Consider the following 21,610-nt stretch of genomic DNA (forward strand, 5'->3'; position numbering starts at 1 on the left):
TAAGCCAGGTACATGCCACAGCCAGACAGACACTTCTGCTGGCCCAAGAGAGCAGACAGGTCTGTTTCTTGACACAGCAGTGCCAACTTAAAGTGGCCCTCTCTTACAATACCTCAAAGCACTCTGAAGACTCAACATGTAAGGTTTTCTTCCCAACAGCTGTCCTTTATTTTGTTATCACTGAATGTGCAAATATTGTTCCCTGACTAGAAAAACTTGTTACTATGCACTTGCTTGGAAGGCACACGTTTGCACCTTAAGACCCACATAAGAACTGCAATTGCTATGTGCTGTCACATTCCCATAAAGTCATTTAAGTCATTAAGTAGCATCCATATATTTCCACTCCTGAAATCCCATCTAAAGAGCACTGCCATATCAAACCCAAGAGGTGAAAAGAACAAGAATATAGTTAAAGAAGGAATGAACTTCACCATTCACTGTCTTTAATTTCATACTCAGATAGCTCTGTTTTGTCTTGTGCTCAATAAACTGTAGAAATACATATTCTGTGTGCCTATATAAAATGAAGTGTCACATTAATGATTTGTTTTAGCTTTGCATTTTTATTGGTCTAGATACAGAAGTATGTTGTGAATCTCAGAAAATCTTTTTCAGAAGATTGGAAGCACATGAGAGACAGTGGTGCTCTATTTATGGAAAAATTCTGAATGTGATCAAACAGCACATTTTTAGAAATTATTTTCAGCCGATTGGATCTTTTACCAGAACAACATGTTCAATATGGAAAATAATTAGTTGTGTCAAGTTTTACTTATCCCTCTAAAACACTACTAAAGATTATTTTAATTAGAGGCAATGAAGTTCTCAACAAGCTGATAACATTTTGTGCATTGCCAGTTTCACTGTTTAATCATACATGAAGTTTCTCTATTTCTGCAGTTCTTAACAGAAATACAAAATACACTTAAGGCTGAGAGACTCATAAACAAAGCTGCAAATCAGCAAGGAAGCTCAAAAACTATTTTATCTGAAATTACTATCTGGTCTTGAATTTGAAACTGATACCACTATAAGCTCTGGAATACAGGCACTATGAATATTAATATGCTTTTAATTGACTTCTGAGATTACTAACACCACTGATCTACAAAACTTTAGAAACTTTATAAAGTGAAAAACATTAAATAGCAGAGATGCAGCTACCATAGATATGTTCTAGTTTGGTATTACATTTAATAAAAACACTAAACATTTAAACTGAGAACTGTTAAAACTCCTGAAGGTTGAGAATACTTGGCAGAGCTGAGAAAAAATCCTTCTGAAAAACACTCCAATGCCATAAACGCTATCATGTAGTCAGATATTCTGTTCCAATCTTTAATTATTATTGTAATTAAAAGCTTTTAATGAATGAGTCTCCCTTACTGCTAGTTAAGCAATATCCCCCAATCTTTTGTAAGCCTGGAAAATAATTTTAAGTCTTCTGTTGCCTCTCAGTACTCTCATCTGGAGAAAACAAAGCAATGTGCAGTCTCTCCTTGTAAGTTTAACTGATAATTTCCTCTTGAGCTGCCTACTTCCAGAGCAACCATGCACTTCAACAGGCAAGAAAAGTCACATTTGCCCATAAGCCTGACACCAACAGCTTTAAGTAATGCAAGACCTCCTGCAACCTTAGCCCAACTCTCCTATTTGAAGTTCCAGAATGACATTGCTGCTGCAGTTGGAGCTGCCATACACTGAACATTCAACAGCCCACTACAGCCTCTGGATCTCTTTTGCACTAATGCTGCCTAACTACTTAGTCTGTATTTAACATCTGCACTTTGGATTGCTCTGTATTACAGAACCTATTTTACATTTGTCTTTATTGAACTGCACCTTGCAGATTCTGAACAAAGTCTCCAAGTTAGCAAGCTGATTCTCAAATTTTATCTTATTTCCAAGCACTACAGTTTCCTCCCCAAAATGATTCAAAGTTTACAAGTGTCCTCCCCCCACCATAACCATCTACAAGTGCCATGTCTTTTAACTTGAATGTTAATTAGCATAAATTCAGGAAAGACCCAGAACATTTCTACAAATCAGCAATATAGCTGTAGACCTTTCCCAATCACTTGTGGATTGACATAATGGCAAGTATTTATCTCCCTCTCTTTAAAAACAGGAACAATGTAGAGTAAGCAGTATTTTTTAAAAATGCCTGTAAAACCCCATCAGTAATTTACCAGTCTTCTATCCTTCACAGCAATTGAATTAAAATATACAGAATAAAAACATTCAGTGGTAAAACCGAGTGACTTGATTAGAACAACAATAACAAATAATCAAGGCTTACAAAAAAAAGTTCTCACAATTCCCAATCCAATGTCAAATATACATTGTTTTCAGAGCTGCTGTCTAGACATTTTGCACTTTTTTTTAAATCAAAAGCAAATACGCCAACATTTGCTTTCTGTTAATTTGAATATACTAGAGTTCTATAGATGACTGATAAATTACTTCAGTAAGCCCGATACTGCAATCTGAAACTTGCATGTAAAATGTATCCTACGTTTCAGAATAAAATTCAAGCGAAGCAGCGATCTAAAATGGCAAGCATTCTTTTACCAGCAGTTACTTTTTGGAAACAGCATCCAAATGCTAAATAAGCAGCTTCTCACTGAGAACTCAATATTCTTATTCTCAGACTAAAGTATAACTCATAATTTAAAGGCAATAATGTATAAAAATCTTCCCTGAAGTCAGAAGTAGGTTTGTAAGCACTTCACTAATGAAATATAAGACTGTAAAGAAAAGTAGAGAAAGTAAAATTAGAACAAGTGAAGTTGCATATTAGATTTGTTAAATAGCTCTTATTTCATATAAAAAACAGAGCAGAATAAAAATTTTCAATTAAAAGGTAATGAAGTAGAAAAACACTTTCACATAAATACCCTGTGTTCATCATTAGTTATTCTCACAGAGTGCTTTGAATCTTTACTAGCCAAGGTTATCAAGTTGAGAAGGCAGCCCAAATATAAATTAACACCTTCACGACACTGTCCCGTATGACACCCTTGTCTTTAAATTGTGGAGACATGGATGTGACAGATGGATCACTCAGTGGATCAGGAATTGGCTGGATGGTCACACTCAAAGAGTTGTGGGATGTCCAGGTGGAGAGCAGTGACGAGTGGTGTCTTCAGGGGTGGGTGTTGGGGCTGGTGCTGTTTGACATCTTTGTTGGTGACACGGACAGTGGGATCAAGTGCACTCTCAGCAAGTTCCCCAACAAGACCAAGTACAAGATCCTGCATGTGGGTCAGGGCAATCCCAAGCACAAACACAGGCTGGGTGGAGAAGGCTCTGGAGAGACCTTCTAGCAGCCTTCCAGTACTTAAAGGGTGACTACAGGAAAGCTGGGGAGGGACTCTATCACGGGTGTAGGGATAGGATGAAGAGTAACTGTTTTAAACTGACAAAGGGCAGATTTAGATTAGATCTAAGGAAGGAATTCTTCCCTGTGCGGGTGGTGAGGCCCTGGCACAGGTTGCCCAGAGAAGCTGTGGCTGCCCCCTCCCTGGCAGTGTTCCAGGCCAGGTTGGACGGGGCTTTGGGCAACCTGGGCTAGTGGAAGGTGTCCACTAGAGGGTTGGAACCAGATGATCTTTCAGGTCCCTTCCAATCCAAACCGTTCTATGATTCTATGATATAGGAGAAAGAATATTATCTGACTTCCCAGATTTTTTAAGAAACTTGAAATAAATTGAAAATCCTCATGGTTGCAACTTTACTCAAACTGGAAAAATACACAAATTGCAATTAAGTTTACTATGTAGCGAATTCTGGTAACACCACATGAAGGAAAGAGCTTCTATATGCTATCACTTTCAAGTTATTTCAGAATTTGCTACAAATAAACTGTTGCTTTTCTCCTTGAATAGGCTAGTCTTAAACACAACCTTTAGATTTGATCTCTTCCTACCCTCTTCAGATTGGGACTCCATTAAAAAGAATCCAGAAAAAAAAATCTTGAACAGAAGCAATCTTTTGGTTTAATGGTCCTTGATATTTGGAATGTCAGCCCTGACATCTCAGCAAGTATCCATTCCAAGAACAACTGCCCTTTTTTCTGCACTATCTACAATAATATCACAAATGAAACAAAATGCACTTATCATAAGCACTGGCAATAATTTCAGTGTGAAAAAGAAGAGTCAAGAGAGTTGACAGAATTCAAAAACTCAAGAAAGAATTAAGCTACCACTCCAGAATAATTTTAAAAGATACTGCACTAAAGTTAATGGGGGAAAAAACAAAACAGTAAAGCACCATAAACTTCTTGAAAATTGACAGAAATGTAGGATGCCTTAAATGTATACACATACCAGTTCCACATCAGAAGGTACGTTCAGTCCCGGAGGGGCAACAAAAGGTTCTTCATTTTCTTCTACATTTTCTGTCTGAGCTGTTTCTACAAGAAGTGACAGAATAAAATACTATAGGACAAAGCATGTCAAAGTACCCAAATGTTAACAAAAAGTAAAATAAAGTATATCTTACATAATGTGCATTCATGGAATTTACCAAATGAAACCATAACCAGCATTTGCACCGAAAAGATTTAAAGATAGTTCCTCTCCCCGGTGTTACATGTAGTTTAGCTAAGAGTGCATAAATTATGTCTTAACAGAGATATTAGGAAGAATAAAACCTTATAAACCTTCATCCTGGCTACAGTGCTGAAGACAAACAAGTGTCAAATCAAATAGAAAACAAATATTTTCATGAATATTACTCTTTGTTTTTACAGGAAACCCCATTCAAAAATAAGGGGAACAATTTTCAATGCACTGGGTGAATCCTTTCCTAACAATGATTAAAATATTACAGCTATCCAATATCTGTAAAGCTGTTAAGATGCATACATCTGCTCTATCTGAATTCTGTTCCCGTTAATTGACCATTTCAGCCTATGCAAACAAACCTAAGTAAATCAGCTTCCTAACCCTAAGGAAAGTTGTACAGGAACAGAATAGGTAGGCTAAAATCCACTTCCATCACACACAAGGATAAACCAGTAGTTGCATCAATAATTGATTAAAATAAACATTGCCATTCATCTCTGAGTTCAGTCTGAAGTTGGTATGGTTCCTTTTATATCAAGTTTAAACATATCCAAATATTTAACATATTTATCACACAAACTACTCATTTAAAATAGTTGTTCTTTCATAAAGGCAAATTTGTATTACATTCTGTTATTTGGTATACCAGAAACGTTCCTCTGAAAATATTTTCCTTTACAAATATTTATAATAATTGAAGTGGAAAGTTTACTTTTTGAAGTCTTATCTATTTGAGTATTATTTATTCTACTAGCTTTAAGAGAAAATGTATTCTAGTTTTATCCTAATGAATGAGACAGCACAAACTGCATGAAAACCTGACTATGGGAACTATGGCCACAGACAGGAGAACAGCCTAATCATGCATGAGATGTCAGAGCAATTACTGCATACAAGCTCTTACTCATGCAAGAGAGTTAACTTTTTTGTTGCTGTCTGGTGGGTTGAGGTTTTTTTAAATGAACTCAAATAGTTTAACTCCACAAAGGCACACAGAAATTTTAGCATCCAGGAAAGAAGGAAGAAGCAGAATAGGACTGCTTCTTTTGGCAGCAGCTCCAGCTAACACTGTGTTCACAGAACTACAGCCTTTAATTCACGTTACTGTTATCTGCATCTTCCAATACTGGATTTTACTCTACTATGACTAATAATAAATGAACGTTTTAAGAATTTATAGTATGGTATTATTGGAAATTGTCACCATATTACCATCTATTAAAAGTCTGTACAGTTCAACTACAGCAAAATATTACCAATGTTCCTGTCTCACTTTTGCCCTAAGTACTTTTTCCCCCAAGTGTTACCAGAAAACCCCTTTGTTACCTATCATTACTAAAAATTTTCTAGAAGATAAGTTGTGAGCTTTCTTACTTTGGTAAGAAAGCTCACAACGGAGACAATGTTCCAATAACCTGCTATGAGGACCTCTACTCAGCAGCAGTACTGAGAATTCTCACATTACACTGCAAGATTTTGTAATAGCTTAGCATGACACTTCAACGATGTATCAAATATTAATTAGCTAAATATTAACTTCTTTAAAGACTGGGTAGTTATATCTCTCTTTGCCAATGACTAAGTAGTCACATTTTAGCATTATTCCTAAAAATATTACTTCATTAAGGCTGAAATACTTTATTCTAGATACCAATTTAGGAAAGAAACCCAGACACAACTTGAACTCACGACAGATCTCTTACCAAATGAAACTGGAATTTTTATTTATTCCTTACACACTTGATCAAAGGTAGATTCTGTAACATTATGGCACATTTCATGCAGTTTTGATAGGGCCTCGTCCAGTATGGACATCCTATAACGTTCGGCAGATTGCCTTTTTAGTGACTAATACAGAGAGAGCACTCACCTTTTTTAATCTCTATGCAGTAGAGAAAGATGAGGGAGCCAAACTACAAACACATTCTTCTCTATCACCTCTAATTTTTCAGTAGGCTTATCCCTACCCCAGATCCACACAATATGACAAAACAGCCCTTTGACAAGAAGTACTTAAAAACTGTATGTAAAGAGAACTTAGAAACTATCTGGTTACAGAATCTACCAGACAAATTGGAATATAAATGAAATGAACCTCAGAAAAGACAACTCAGTTCAGCATCAATACTGAGTAGTACAGGCAAAATCACTGGTAGAATGCAAGCACCATTGACACTGCCCTGACACAACCTCTCAGACACAGCAGCAAAAAACACTAAAAAAAAGCTTTAGCACCTAGAATGATCCTGGATTCCAGACACACCTTGGTAAAGAAAGCACGTCATACAACAGTAACCCATCAGTACATAGTTGGACAACCCAACTGTTAATTAAGCAATCCCAACTTTACTGAGACAGAGTTCAATAACATTTGAAAGTTTACTTAAGACTTCATGTTAAAAATGCAAAGTTATCGAAATTAAAGACAGGAACACAATTTTTTTTTTTTAAGATCACAGAGAGGGGCACACTATGTTGAAGACAGACTCATTTGTAATAATTAAGATGACAAAATCTAAACTTAAAAATATACATATTCTCATTAATTACTACTCTATGTTCATAATGATCTTTTCCTTCTTGATCAAGAAACATGGTGTCAAAAGACCGCCATGTGATGAATTACTATTTTTTTCTGAACAAGAATCTCCAAGACAGCAGAATTAAATTTATCCCGACTACTGTAGTACTGACTGCGCCACAGAAGGAAAACATTAAGCAGCACATCAGTAACACAGTTCCATAAAAACTTTTTTGAAATGTTTTATTTTTTTACTTGCATTTTAAATGAAACATACATTTTCAACCTTAGTGAGACATACACAGGTACCATGTTCTTCATCTCAATTAACCCTTGCTATTTTTACCCCTTACCTCTTTGTTTAGCAGGCTGATGCTCCTCCTCCTCAGTGGGTTCTGAAGGGTCATAATAATCACTGCCATAACGGAATCCCACTGCATTATAGGTACCATCCTCTGCCAAAGCTTCACTCAGTCTTTTATATTCCTCCTCTTGAATAGAAATGCAATTACCAATCATTAGAATATATTTAAAAGCTTATTTCTTAAAAAAAAAAAATAGTATTTCTTACTTTAGTAAAAAAAAAAGTAGTATTTCTTACTTCATTTTTTTAAATGAGAAGGTTTCACATAATCATTTTAGCTTTCATTAAAAACTGAACAGAAAAACACAGCATGTACATATGCTGTTTATTTCTTCCTGAAGAGATAAAGGCTGCGGGTTAAAACACTGTAATGTAATTATGTATACAAGAGCACAGAATTGCATTTATACAACACTGAAAATGTAGCAGAATGTGTTTATTTGGGGTTTTTTGGGTCTGAAATCCCAGCCTGCCCTCAGAATCTGGGCAATTTCTGTGTGGATCTATATTTAAACTATCCTGAGGTCCTCTCACATACGCAAAGACTCCCGTTTTTCGAATCCACTGGGTACTGTCAAGATAACATCAGAAAAAGAGTATAAAATTAGGAGTAAATTTAATTTCATAATTATTTATTTAAACATGTGCTAAACTCAGGAAGTTTCCTTGAGCAATACCTTGCCTCGCCTCCTCCTCAAGCAAGTCCGTATGCAAGGCTAAATACCTCTCTTCATCACAGAGGGCTTCTATTCTAGCTTCCTCTTCAGACAATTGATAATCTCTGTTCCACGTGGAATATTCAGCATCATATTCAGAAAGGTCATGTAGGTGACCACGCCCATCATACCTGCAAGATGAAACAGCTGGTCAATGCAAAAAACTTAGGGCTTGGGTTTATGCGACTACTTAAATACTTACCCATTAAAAATGAAAAAAAAAATACTTATACGTTAAAGCACATTTCCTTTTAGAAGTTAAGTTTAATTTTGCTAATCATTTGTCACCAACTATCGAAAATTTGTTTAATAGTCTAAATTCCTCTCAAAGAAACTAATAAATTATTACAATTAAAGGCAAAGGTATCCTCTAATAGTTTAAGTGGGATCCATTTCCTTAACAGCTCTTACCGTACGTGCTTCAACCAACCAATCAATGTCACTTGCAAAATAAGTTTTTCTGGAAAGTCAAATAGCTTACATTCACACAAACCCGAATACATAAATACCTATCCGTAAGAACCAAACGGTCGAAATTTCCTCGCTTCTTTCTGCTAGTCCCGAACTCTCAGGAGATATCTTCACCATAGAAACTTGCGTCCATTGGAGGTAAAATCATGGCTAGGCTCGGCCCCTAGCCATTTGGCTGAGGAAATAAGTTCTGGGTTATGTGATAGAGAGACACACATACATAGGAACAGTAACATATACATGCAATTTAAGGAGGTTCACCGTAAAAACGGCAAAGATCAATGACGTACAGTTCCTTTCTACTAAGCAAAAATAATTTTATTTGCAGGAAAAGCACTGCATTGGGATAATGTTTATGCATCAGTAAGAGAAACTGATTGAAAAGTAAAGTGACAGTAAACTCGACTCCGCTGAGGTGTCTTCCCACACACAACTCTTGACTTGTGCCAACTTGCTAGACCAAAAACAAGGAAAGTAAATATTCTTATAGCAGAAAGTTAATATAACATGTAGGTCTGGTTAATCAAGCTCTGTCCACAGGCAAACTTCAACCCATGTCTTCTCATAGCAATGTGCTTTTCTTAAAATGGTGAAAATGAAGACTTCCTGCTGCTGGAGATAAAAAGAATCTAAACTTCCAAAGGAGTTTATAAGATTAGTAAATGCAAGCTACCTTAACTTACAAATGTATGTTATTAAGATTTTTCCAGTATTATATGTATATACATGCACATACTTAGGTTTTGCTCCCAACAATTTCTGTAACGCCTATAAATAGGGTTACTGTTGCACAAGACCACAAAAATGGCCTCTACTTACTAATGAAATGTCACAAAAGTGATCTGGACCAGAAGTGTGTATAACACTTCTATTCCTATGGAAGTAAGAATTAAACATAGCTACATTTATGGCTGATTTTTAATATCTGCATGTTTATTCCAATTTAACAAATTAATTTATCCAGTCTTATGGAAGGAAATTAAAAGATGTTCCCTTATTGATATTTTTCCAAGCCAAATAGGGTTGTTAAATCAAGAAAAATCATGTATAGCACCAAAGCAATGATGAAATTGAGGGAACAAATATCTACAGTATGCCATGTGATCCTTTTCAAACCAAAATCCTTCCATCTTTCCCCCTGAGGTTTTCAGGGTCAGCCACAACTCTTAAATTGTACTTTCAGTGCTCCACTCAAATATATCCAGCCTGACCTCCCATTTTAACTCTCTCCAGGAAAATATTCAGAAAATTCATTCTGAATGAATTTATTTCTAAATCCCACCCTGCACTGCTGAAACAACTTCTGAGACCAGAAGAAACATCAAAGCAGATTCTATTACTCTCTCTGGCCATGAACCTGTACCTACTGCAAAACAACCAAAAAAACCCACCCCTGACAGAATTTGAAAAGTAAGCATCCAAAATCAAAGCCATTCTGCCTAATACAGTGAATCATAGCACAAGGAAAAAGAAATTAGGCCAAGAGCTGCCTTTGGGGTTATCCCACCAACAGCCTGCAGCCAGATTATGCAGGAGAAATAAGAAAACCCCATTTCCCCATAGGTGGATAAATACCTTTCCACTCCCCACACTGCAGCCTTCTCGCTTAGAGAATATATAAAGTGCCTAAGAAGCATTCCCATGCAATAAGGCTCCCTTGGTTTCCAAGTGAGAAAAGATGATGTTTGTGGTTTGCATTGAAAAAGAACAGATCATTCCCACTCTCCACTCCACCCTGTAAACCCTACCCTAACAAGTGGAGCATACAGACCCGAGGCACACCGAGTGTCAGGAGGGGAACCTCCCAGCACTGCCAGAGCGGGGAACCCCACGTTCCCGCTGCCGGGGGGACGGCCCTGCAGCGTTACAACAGCAGCACTCGAAGCACTCTACCAGGAGGAGCTGCCCTCCGACTCTGCCAGTGAAGAAGATCCCCACACCTCTGCCAGTGAGCCTTTTGTTCATCCCCCGCCCTCACTTGCCCACAGCATAAGGGGAGGAACAGAAAGAGGCTATAACAGGAGATCTCGCAGCAGAGTCTGGGGGTTGTGTTACACCGACCTATCGATCATGATCTTGGGGTCTCCCATCCAAGGAATAAGGTGTCGCCCCTGCTCCTGGTACTGAGCCTTCTCATCATCTCGAAACAGCTTGCAGGCATAGCCGAACACCAGCAGCTCCACACGGCTATTCCCACCTCCACCTCCTCCTCCACCTCCTCCGGGGGGCCCGGGGACCGCTCCCCCGCCTGACAACAACATTAGGGGCGGCGGGCCTGCTTCTTCTGCAGTCCGTCGAGAACCTCCGACCCCTCCGTACATCACCAGGGGATGCAGCGAGGAGGAGGCAACTCGCAGTAACAACGACTGTCCGAGAAGCGAGTCCCCCCAGAAGGCCGGGCCCGCACTAAACTCCCCAGCTCCAGAGCACTACAGTCGCCATCACCCGAAACAAAATGGCGACCCTTCCGCTTCCGCTGGCGGGGCAGAGGCTGCGGGCTTCCGGCGGTGGGCAGATTCGCTATCGGCTTTAGCGGCCCGAGGGCGAAAGCCAAGAAAAACGCGGCGCGGCGGGGCGAAGCTCCGTGCTGCCGGTGGGGCGGGACGGGAGAAAAGCCATGCACGAGCACTGGAAAAGAGATGGGTAGCTTGTGTCAGCATTTAGAAACACCTGCTACCATGCAAACTTACTGAAGGAGGAATCTAGAAACTTCCTTGGACAGTTCTTTATTCATCTGGAGTCAGGAGACTGAAAACAATAATACATGGGGTTTCTACAATATCTTTCAAAGCGAACTACAAAATCTGAGTAAACTTTATAATGTTCTTTTAGGTAATTGTGATGCATATACAGTTCTGCCTGCCAGTCCATGTCCTAGAAAAGATGGTTAAAAATCTACTAAAGTTAACATATGTATGATTTGCAATGAGTATGTGGAAATTACCAGAAATTGCATGATACTTCAAAACTATCAGTGAAAAAATCTGCTAAAGGTAGATGCTTCAGACATATCTTACTGTTTTATAAAAATGACTGCTTTCTTTTAATGAAGAGAGCAGTTATAAGTGTAACGCTTGCCTCTGACAGACCTGAACACCAAGGAGACAGGTGGGAACATGCTTGAACATTGTGCAACAGTTTTATGCCAGCTGGGAAACATTTGGAATAAAGGAAAGAGAAGGAGAAAACAATAGAAAGAACTCCAAGGAATAAAATAAACAGGTTTTGATGGGGAGTATAGGAAAGCAGTATGTGGTGAGGATTTTGTGACTTCCGTAAGTCTTCTGGTAATGCAAATGATTCAACAAAAAGGTAACCAAAAATGTCTCTGTGTGCTTGAAGTGGCAGTGCACAAAGATAACTCCAGACTGTTTCACTGGGATATCAGCATTTGAGACAAGGACGTGAACTGTGTGTGAGTCAGATAAAGGACAAAGATGGAAATCTTAGTTACAAAGAATGCAATTACAGAAAGATGGACGGAGTATTTTAATGATCTCTTTAATGGTGAAATGGATAAAGGGAAACAAACAGCAATTTTCCAGCCAGCTGAGCTATTTGTAGAACCAAGAGGTGACCAGAACACCCAGGAACAATAAAGCACCAGGTGCTGATAGTGTTCCCACTGAATTATTAAGAACAGGAGGGGATAAGACTTTAAAAACTAATTTGTGTTAGTTTGGTGGTTTGAAAATAATGTAAAGAAATGAAAAAGGGGAACTACATGTCTATTTTTGAGAAGGAACAAAATGAAACTTGAGGCCTGGGGCAGCATCTTGCTGTTTATTACAGCATGTGGTGTTCTAGGCTATTTGTTCACATGTAATTAGCCTGTAAACAGAAGAGAGATTAGGAGAGGTTTCTGGAAGAACAGGACTAGAGCACAACAGGTATTTTCAGATTATTGAGTACCTGAGGAAAAGAAGTAGGAACGTGAGCAGACTACATACAGGGGGTTTAAATGTATTTAAGAAAGCACGCCATACTGCATTATGAATTTGCATTGTAATAAAAAAGCACCCATCCCTTCTTTTTTTTTTTCCCAGTATGTGTAAAAACCAAAGTTTTCCATTTTTTGGTGGTTTTTACTGTACACCATCATTGGGAAGGGAACTTGATGATAATCATATAGAATATGCTTTTTAACCACATTTAAAGATGCATCCAACTTCAATATCTACTAATAAGAAAAAAATACTCTGAAATTACTGTAGACTTATGTTTTAAAGTCTTAATATGGTAGGATGCCCATGTTACTTCATTTAGACCCTTGATTAGTCTCAGCTGTCTTGTCTGTGATGAAGAAAGGCTAGCTGTAACAGGAAAAATTTACAAAATTAATCTGTCTTCCTATCCTCTTTCTATTTTCATTTTGCTTTAGGTAGGAAAGCAAGAATAAAGCAAGTAAAAGCAAAACCTTTCTTTCCTAGGCTGATAGCAGTTGCTTTTTTCCTCTTAGGGAAGTATAGTATTGTTTCACAGTTTATCTTTAGCTAAAAGTGTATAATAACACATTATTCTTTAGTTCTGAAGTAGGTTTAAAAGAAAAGTGTGTTCTGCTGATTCTAAAGAAAAAAATATATCACATTTCAGCAATATAAAGGAGTTTTCACCATCCCAAAAGAATGCATCAAATGTTATTCCAAGCACACGGGAGATATGAAATCTGAAGCTCTGGAGTTAGATACCCTGCAGAAAACAAAGCACAGGATGGGTAAGCAGTTCAGTACAGAAACACATGCAATTTTTCAGTAATTAAGAAGCTATAATTTGAGAGGGATTTGATATAAATTCAAACAACATGTTTGTAGTCTTCTATATTGGTTATAAGGGGACAAAACTTTACATGAGAGGCCTACCATAAAGGATTTTGTTGATCCACACAAGCACAATTTTTTATAGTAAAAATAGAAATCTTGCAGATCACTATATCAGTCTTGACATTGGCACTCTCAAACTATTGAAGTAGGTTTGTTATTTTTGTAGAGAATGCTGTCTTTAGTCAGGCTGGAGCCAAGATCTAAGGTTCTTTTTTTCCTTGGTCATCATTTGTTCATTATGGAACTTGGCATGAGCCTGCACTGCTGTCAGATTTCTTTATTCTGTCTCAGTGGTGTGTTGTAACAAAAGAGCTGCTGTGTTCTGTTGGGAAGGATGCACAGAACCTGCAAGGTTTCCTTGAACACTGAAATTGTATGTAATTATTCTCTTAAATAAGTTATTCTCTAAATTATCATGACTTTTTGAGCAGATTTTATTGTTATTTCTGCCATTACTGTAGCATTCACATATAAAACATATGGTAATTCCAATCCAATTGAATTGGAATCACATTTTAAATACAGAATTGCTGTATAACAGTAGCTAGGTAAACAATTTATGGGTATGTTAATGACTGCAGTATGTAACTGGCTGCATTAATGACTGGGTGCAGAGTAGTGGTTAAGGATTTCCAGCTCTTCTTAATTATAAGCTTGCTGTAATTCATAGCTTAGTTGCTCACTTTATATCCAGAGAGTTACTTACCTCTTGTATGAATTGTATAAAGATTCCCTGAACAGGGAGCTTTGGCTGCAACTCAGGGAGAAAAGGAGGGTTTATGGCCTTTGGAAGAAGGGGCTGGCCACTCCCAATGATTACAAAGATACTGTGAGGCTATGCAGGTGAAAATCAGGAAGTCTAAAGCCCAGTTAGAAATCAATCTGGCTTCAGCAATCAAGGATAACAAGAAATGTTTCTGTAAGTACATCAACATCAAAAGAAAGACCAGGAAGAGCTTCCATCCCCTGCTAGATGCAGGAAACATTGCAATGAGTGATGAGGAAAAGGCTGAGGTGCTTAGTGCCTTCTTTGCCTCAGTCTTTAATAGCGAGACTAGTTGTACTGAGGGAATCCAGCCTCCTCAGCCAGAAGAGACTGGGAGAATGACCCTCCCCCCCTCCCCGCATTCCAGGAGGAGATAGTGACCTGCTGCATCACACACAAGTCTATGGGACCGGATGGGATACACCCGAGAATGCTGAAGGAGCTGGCTGGTGTGCTTGCCAAACTGCTTTCTATCATTTACCAGCAGTCCTGGCTGACCAGGGAGGTCCTGACTGATTGGAAATTGGCCAATGTGACGCCCATCTATAAGAAGCGTTGGAAGGATGATCCAGGAAATTACAGGCCTGTCAGCTTGACTTTGGTGCCCAGGAAGCTGATGGAGCAGCTCATCCTGAATACCACTGTACAACACATGCAGGACAGCCAGATGATCAGGCCCAGTCAGCATGGGTTTATGAGAGGCATGTCCTGCCTGACAAACCTGATCTTGGGGTGACCTGCTTTTTGGATGAGGGAAAGGCTGTGGATGTTGTCTACCTTGACTTTAATAAGGCTTTTGACACCATTTCCCACAGCATTCTCCTGGTGAAACTGGCTGCTTGTGGCTTGGATGGGAACACGCTTTGCTGAGTAAAAAACTGGCTGGACGACTGGGCCCAAAGAGTTGTGGTGAACGGAGTTAAATCCAGCTGGCGGCTGGTCACGAGTGGTGTCCCCTAGGGCTCGGTTTTGGGGCCACTCCTGTTTTAACATCTTTATTGATGATCTAGAGGAGGGGATCAAGTGCACCCTCAGTCAGTTTGCAGATGACCCCAAGTTGGGGGGAGTGTTGATCTGCTCGAGGGTACGGAGGCTCTGCAGAGAGATCTGGCCAGGCTGGAGCCATGGGCTGAGCCCAACTGGAGGAGTTTCAGTGAGGCCAAATGCCAGGGGCTGCCCTTGGGCCACAACAACCCCCAGCAGCACGACAGGCTTGGGGAGGAGTGGCTGGAGAGCTGCCAGTCAGAGAGGGACCTGGGGGGGTTTATTGACAGCCGGCTGAACAGGAGCCAGCAGTGTGCCCAGGTGGCCAAGGCGGCCAATGGCATCCTGGCTTGTGTCAGCAATAGCGTGGCCAGCGGGGACAGGGAAGGGATCTGACCCCTGTACTCGGCACTGGTGAGGCTTCACCTCGATTCCTGGGTTCAGTTTTGGGCCCCTCACTACAAAAAGGACATTGAATGACTCGAATAACTCCAGAGAAGGGCAACAAAGCTGGTGCAAGTCTTATGAGGAGTGGCTGAGGGAACTGGGGGTGTTTAGGCTGGAGGAGGCTGAGGGGAGACCTTATCACCCTCTACAACTCCCTGAAAAGAGGTTGTAGAGAACTGGTGATGAATCTCTTTAACCAAGTAACAAGCAATAGGCCAGGAGGGAATTAACCAAATTCTTTACATTCAGCGTTTATCATAGATTTGCTTTTGTTTTTACTGTGGAAACCCGTGACACAACTTCCGTAAGGAATGTGTTGAGGTATTGTTTGCAGAGCATACTATCACTGGATAGGAACTTACATTGTTTTAGTTTTGTTTTTTAAGTAATGTTCTATATTGCAGATAGACAAAATAATCAAAATGACCTGCTATTTTGTAGACAGCACTGATGTGTTTAAAACAACCTTCAAAGTTGATAATGTATCTGTCTTATGGTAGGAAGGTTTCACACTATATTCTTAGTGCCACAAAGTAGCTAACCTTGTGTTACAGTCTGGCCTATTGTGTTTAATCTTCTCTTAGCCCAGAAAAGGAATCCTCTCTGCCAAAGAGGTCATAGCTGAGCAGGTTTACTGCATACAGAAAAAAAAAAAATAAATTCCTGTGAGTGATACCATTTGTCTAACGGTCTGATAGCATTCTAACTAAACCTTGACAATCATTGATCTGCTGCTTGAAGAGAATCCCACTTGATACAAAAAGAAATAAATGCTTTCTGTCTTCTATTTTTGTACATTACATCATTGGGAACATACAGATATCAAAAGGTCAAAGTCTGCCCTTGTGTAACCCTGTATTAAAGCCACTGTTATTTAGTTATAACAGTTGTAAGCTTCAAGAACCCAAGACAGATTCATTAGCTTTAATGGATTGTAAGTCCATATTTATTACTAATAACAAGGAAATATGGGTTATTGACTGACATTTTATATGATAAAATGAATGTAACGTAGCAGCTAGGGAAAGTCTTACTTGCAAACTTATGGGTCTGGCAATTTGGGGTTCTTTGTTGGTGCATTTTGGTTTGGTTTGTTGGGGGGTGTGTGTTTGGGTTTTTTTGTTGTTTTTGGGGTTTTTTAAATAAATGAAGTAAATGTTCTTCAGCAGCCACTGCTTTTTTTGAGGCTTTTCTTTCAGATGATGCTAAAGCACTCCTGGTCCTCTGTGTGCTTTAGAGAAATCAATACTGCACTCCTGTGTGGAAATAATTGCTAAAGATACAGGCTGGGTAGACTACTAATCCTTCCTAGAGGAAAAAAGTGGAGCAGCAGCAGCAGCAGTTTATATTGTTTATTAGCTTCTTTAATGTTCTGTGATCTTCTGTTCTGCAGAGTAATTTTTGAAGATTTTAATTTTATTTGCACTTATTTTTTTTAATACTTTATCAAAGATTACTTATTCAAGATAATAATGTTGAAAAGTTTCACATTCAGTATAACATGTTGAAAAGTTCACAAGGAGGCATGAGAGGAGCTCTTAAGCCTCCCATGTTGGGGGTTATACTGGGTGGTGATCTTGGTTTTTTTTTATAATGCTGGTAGAACTGTCAATAAATTTAGTTCATTGGTTCCTTTAATCCATAAGATTAGATAAAACATGGGAATATGTAAAAAGATAAAATAAACTACCAAAAATTATTTATCCCTGCTTTGTCATACTATTTGTGAATAAAGTACATTTTACTATCTTTTAGTTTTGATTCTTTTTTTTTCCTCACAATTACTTTCTAATTCCTGTGAACATTCACAAATAGCAACTTCTTAAGTCTATTAATCCATCTGTGCAACGAGTCATCTGCTTGCTAGACTGCCATTCACATCACTGGGAGTTTTGTGGATCCATAATTAGAACATTCAGTCTATACTGTAGGGTGTGAGCCTTGAATACAGTTATGATTTGCTTAGGTTTGATGGAAAATTAAAGTTTGACTAGGTTGAACTGTAATGTTGATTGTTATCAAATAGAAATCAACATTACTGCACCTTTGTGTGTGGGTGAAGAGAAGTTGTCTTCTGAAAGGTTCACATTCAGAATTGCTGATGGAGTCCATCTGGACTGCAAGAACAACCAGTACATGGACAGTTTGCTTAACAAGGCTGTGAACGAGCTTAAACCAATGAATTTCTGATTAAGACTAAACTGCGATGCATGAAATTTTTGCTTGTGTTTGTTTCCCAAGGAATCCTCAACAGTTTTCTCTAGGCCTCTTTGTCTAGACAAAAGTAAAATGCTTCCTAGATATATAACTCACTGATAGCAGCCTTCAATGGGCACTTGGGCAAACTAAGGTAAGGGGGAACTTGAACAAAAAGACACAGAGATACAATCTAGGGAGCATGATCTCACCCATTTAGGAAGAAGACACCTGGACTTAACCTCACAGCCATGCTCTGGAAAGAGCAGACACTGTGAAGAAGACCATGTTCTTCTTCCCTCGACCACCGAAGTCCCTCACTCTATTTTTACTATGCATGCTCGGACTGTGTAAATGAATTTCAGGAATTCATTATCATAAGACACCCCTTTCCAGGAAATGTAATGAATATGTGTGATTTGTGTGTATGTAAACTTTCTAGTTCGAAGGAGCCCTTATGGAGGAGAATCCCCAGGGCGACCCCAGCGCTGCTAATAAAGAATACCTGCTTAACAGTTATATTGGGTTCTGACTGTTGAGTGGATTTCTTCATTTCAGCTGTAGGCAGAAATGTTGCTATCGAGCCATTGATAATGTGCGTGAAATGATGTAATCATATGGATTTAGGAGTAAAAGTTAGTTTGTGTGAGGTTCTTCATAAGCTACTGCTGTATCTATGGCGTTTCATACACACTTTTCTATTAGATCTTCCTGTGGCAAAATTTGTATTCTAAAGCATTTGAAGTCTAAAGCATTTGAAAAATGTCAGAATATAACTTTAAAAAATGGTAACTTCTGGGTAGACAGCTTACAAATCAAAGCAGACTACAATTGACCTATCTGCTATATAGCTGAGTAATAGCTTGTCAGGAGTGTGAAAGCAGTCACTGAGAGACACATTAACCCAGTGCCAGATGGCACAGTGGGACAATAGACTGCATGCTGTTGCTTATGGCTCTCTGCATCTTGAAGTTGACTATCAACACTGTCTTTTGTAAGGCTACATGATTGCCAAAGAGATGCCAAATAAGAAGGCTGAAGTGCCTCTGTATTGTCATTGCCAGTTTGAGTAATCAAATCCAGTTAATTCTTTCCTCTAAGGCTTCAAATTTTCTTGGATGAAAAATCCTTAAAGTTTCTCTTTCACTATTCTGTGTTTGGCTTCCAAATGTCTCCCAGTGTCAAGTGTTATGTACTCTACAGCTGGTGCTTTCAGAGTGTGCTACACACTGCACCTTCAAATCAGTCAGTGGAAAGCTATATGTAATTTTGCCATGTGTTTTTTCTCTAGTGTAACTTGCCACCATCCCTTGCAAAACCCTTGTCTGCACCATTCATGTTGACTGGGATCAAGTGAGGGACATGGGAAGGCAGTGAAACTGTTGTCCCTTCATGGTGGATCTGCGGGATATAAATTGTTAATGTTTCCATAATGGCGATATCTAAGACTTGAATCCAGAATTTAAAAAAGCTCACTGCCACTGTTCACTGAAGTGTGCTTAAATACCTTAGACTCTGCTATATATGATTGAGATAACATCCATTTCTGAAGGTGGATGAGGTTGGAAAACATACCTGTACTTAAAGGTGTGTACTTGGGTCCAGTGTTTTCTTTCAAATACTTCAATCTGACACACATATGAGTAGAAAATGTTAATTGATGGAAGAGACATCTTATATTAGAATTTGTTATTCTAAAGTTCATTGACTTTTTTTCCAAATTTGTGCTCTCATGCTGTCTTCTTCTATTGGCATCAATTCCCACAGCTTCTTCCTTTTTTGATGCTGCTTTTCATGGTACATAATTCTATATGCAAAGCTCAGAACATTATTGGTGTGAGGTAAAAGCCCGAGCTACCAAATCTGGAAGCAAATTGCTCCAAGATCTCTTGATGCTTCATAAAGATGCCTTTGCCTAATGCAATGGTTATTGTTTTCTTAGCTTGAAAGCCTGAACTTGATAAGACAATTCAGTGACATGACTGGCCTGTACAGGAAAAGCCAAAACAAATGCTTCATAGTGCTGGGTAAGTTAATAAAATCTGTTATGATTAGTAAAGACGCACAGACAAGTCATGTTTGTCATCTCCATTCTGTGTGCAGTTTTGACATAAAAGGAAAGTACACACAGTAAGGAGACAGTATTGATCAGCATGGTAAGCTGAAGTCTCAGCACACAGCAATCCAAACCTTGTGATGTTTTTCCTATTTTTGTAGGCTTTATAATATAGAAAAACTTCAAAGATCTCAGCCTAGTATCTGCCTCTACAGAGCCAAAATAATCTATCAGTACAGTTTCTCAGGCATGTCTGCATGCCTGTGCTGATCCAGTCGTAGGATTGACTTTTAATAATGTTGGCTTGCTACTGTTTGCAATCTTAAATCTTTATGCATTCACATTTTGTATGGGAGCACACTTGTGTTGAAGACATTAAATCATGCCTCAGAATAACTCGATTACACTGGCATTGTGGTTCTTGAATAGACTGATGAGTCAAAGGAAAACCTTACAAGCAATATGTGTGTGAAATGCTGTGGTTTCAACACCAAGCTCCAAATTACGGTTGATATCTGGGTGATTCCCACAGCGCTTCACAAAGTGGGTCTGAGTTTACCTTTAAGCTTCCCTCCAGGATGCAGCTGGCCTTGCAGGGAGAGCCATTAGGTAAACGAGCCCTAGGTGTCCCTCATTAAGTAAACACAGGTCAGTTGTCCCACCTAGGGGATAAAAAGCAGGTTCCAGGTGTAGGGAGGGGGGGAGTTTGTTTTTGTGAGGTGGGTGTATTTTGTAGAGTTTTCTGTTGGGGCAGGACCTCATGACTCTCTGGAACTGGGATCCACTCAGGTCTGGCTTTTGTAAATGTGGGCTGTGTAGGGATTCATTATGTAGCTTATTTGGTCTTATGTATTTGGCTTGTTGAACTGTTTGTCTCCCCTCCTTTCTATGGGAGACTGTATTTAATTGTTTATTCTACCCATTGTTGGTTGTGCAGTGTCGTTGTTGGGGTCATTGGGATTGATGTTGATTATGTATAACCTGATTGACTTGTTTGAACCCCTAGCACTCACCCATGTACTGACCCTTTTGTGTCAAATACGATTTGGTTATTGGTTCATCTTTATGCTGGCTGTAGCCTTTATGCTAGGCCTGACAATTGGCAAAACAGTGTGTTAAAGATCGCTATGTGTCAACATCTTCAGGAAGCTCAAGGGTTTCTACTGCTATGGACCTGAGGCAGAAAGACTCCATAATGATCATTGTATGGCTTCTGTTCTGATCTGCACAATATTTATCATATTTTGTTGTGTTAAATCGGTGTCAGATTAAAGGAGAGCACACCTAAATATCTTAACATGGAAAGGAAATAAATGCTGCTCAAGCAGTCCGTCATTCTTGAAGTTTCTTCCAGCAGAAGCAATTTATGTTCAGTACCTGGGTGGCTTCTGTTTAAGAGCTTAAGGGTTTGAAATATTGGATCAGACAGCTGGTTCATGTTCCAAAGGAAAATAAAGCAATAACATCATATAGGTGTTTGATATGTCTTAGGAAATGCAATTAATCTCTTAGAGATCTAATTTATGGCATAAGCAGCAATATAGTGGTGACAGGAACCCAAGTTAGGATGGACAACAATAACATGCAAACTGAAATGAGAATGTTAATTATGCACATAACACACTATATTGTGAAACTACTTTATATCTTTGTCCTAATGATAAAAGCAAGAAAAATACAATCAGCTACACACAG

At 38.9% G+C, this 21,610-nt stretch overlaps 1 protein-coding gene and 1 long non-coding RNA gene across 4 annotated transcripts in view; one reads left to right on the forward strand and one right to left on the reverse strand.

The window, feature by feature from the left end:
- Window positions 1–11,097, reverse strand: part of SFSWAP (splicing factor SWAP) — a 49,811-nt gene extending 38,714 nt beyond the window's left edge. For 2 of the 3 annotated variants that reach the window (XM_026859550.1, XM_026859548.1), the window contains exons 1-4: window positions 10,708–11,097; window positions 8,137–8,306; window positions 7,449–7,586; window positions 4,335–4,420 (exon numbers count right to left, since the gene is read on the reverse strand). In XM_026859550.1, coding sequence (XP_026715351.1) covers window positions 4,335–4,420; window positions 7,449–7,586; window positions 8,137–8,306; window positions 10,708–10,967 — 654 coding nt within the window. In that variant the 5' untranslated portion in view covers window positions 10,968–11,097. Of the gene's footprint in view, window positions 1–4,334; window positions 4,421–7,448; window positions 7,587–8,136; window positions 8,307–8,684; window positions 8,822–10,707 lie in introns of all 3 variants that reach the window. The other variant, XM_026859551.1, reaches the window with a different exon arrangement.
- Window positions 11,098–11,257: 160 nt separating this feature from the next.
- Window positions 11,258–18,244, forward strand: LOC113486298. The gene is made up of 3 exons (XR_003399559.1): window positions 11,258–11,639; window positions 13,240–13,360; window positions 17,690–18,244. It is a non-coding gene; the product is annotated as an uncharacterized LOC113486298 (long non-coding RNA).
- The last annotated feature ends 3,366 nt before the right edge of the window (window positions 18,245–21,610 follow it).

Source organism: Athene cunicularia, assembly GCF_003259725.1.
Source record: "Athene cunicularia isolate RWA chromosome 15 unlocalized genomic scaffold, athCun1 chr15_part1, whole genome shotgun sequence".
Classification (NCBI taxonomy): Eukaryota; Metazoa; Chordata; class Aves; order Strigiformes; family Strigidae; genus Athene; species Athene cunicularia.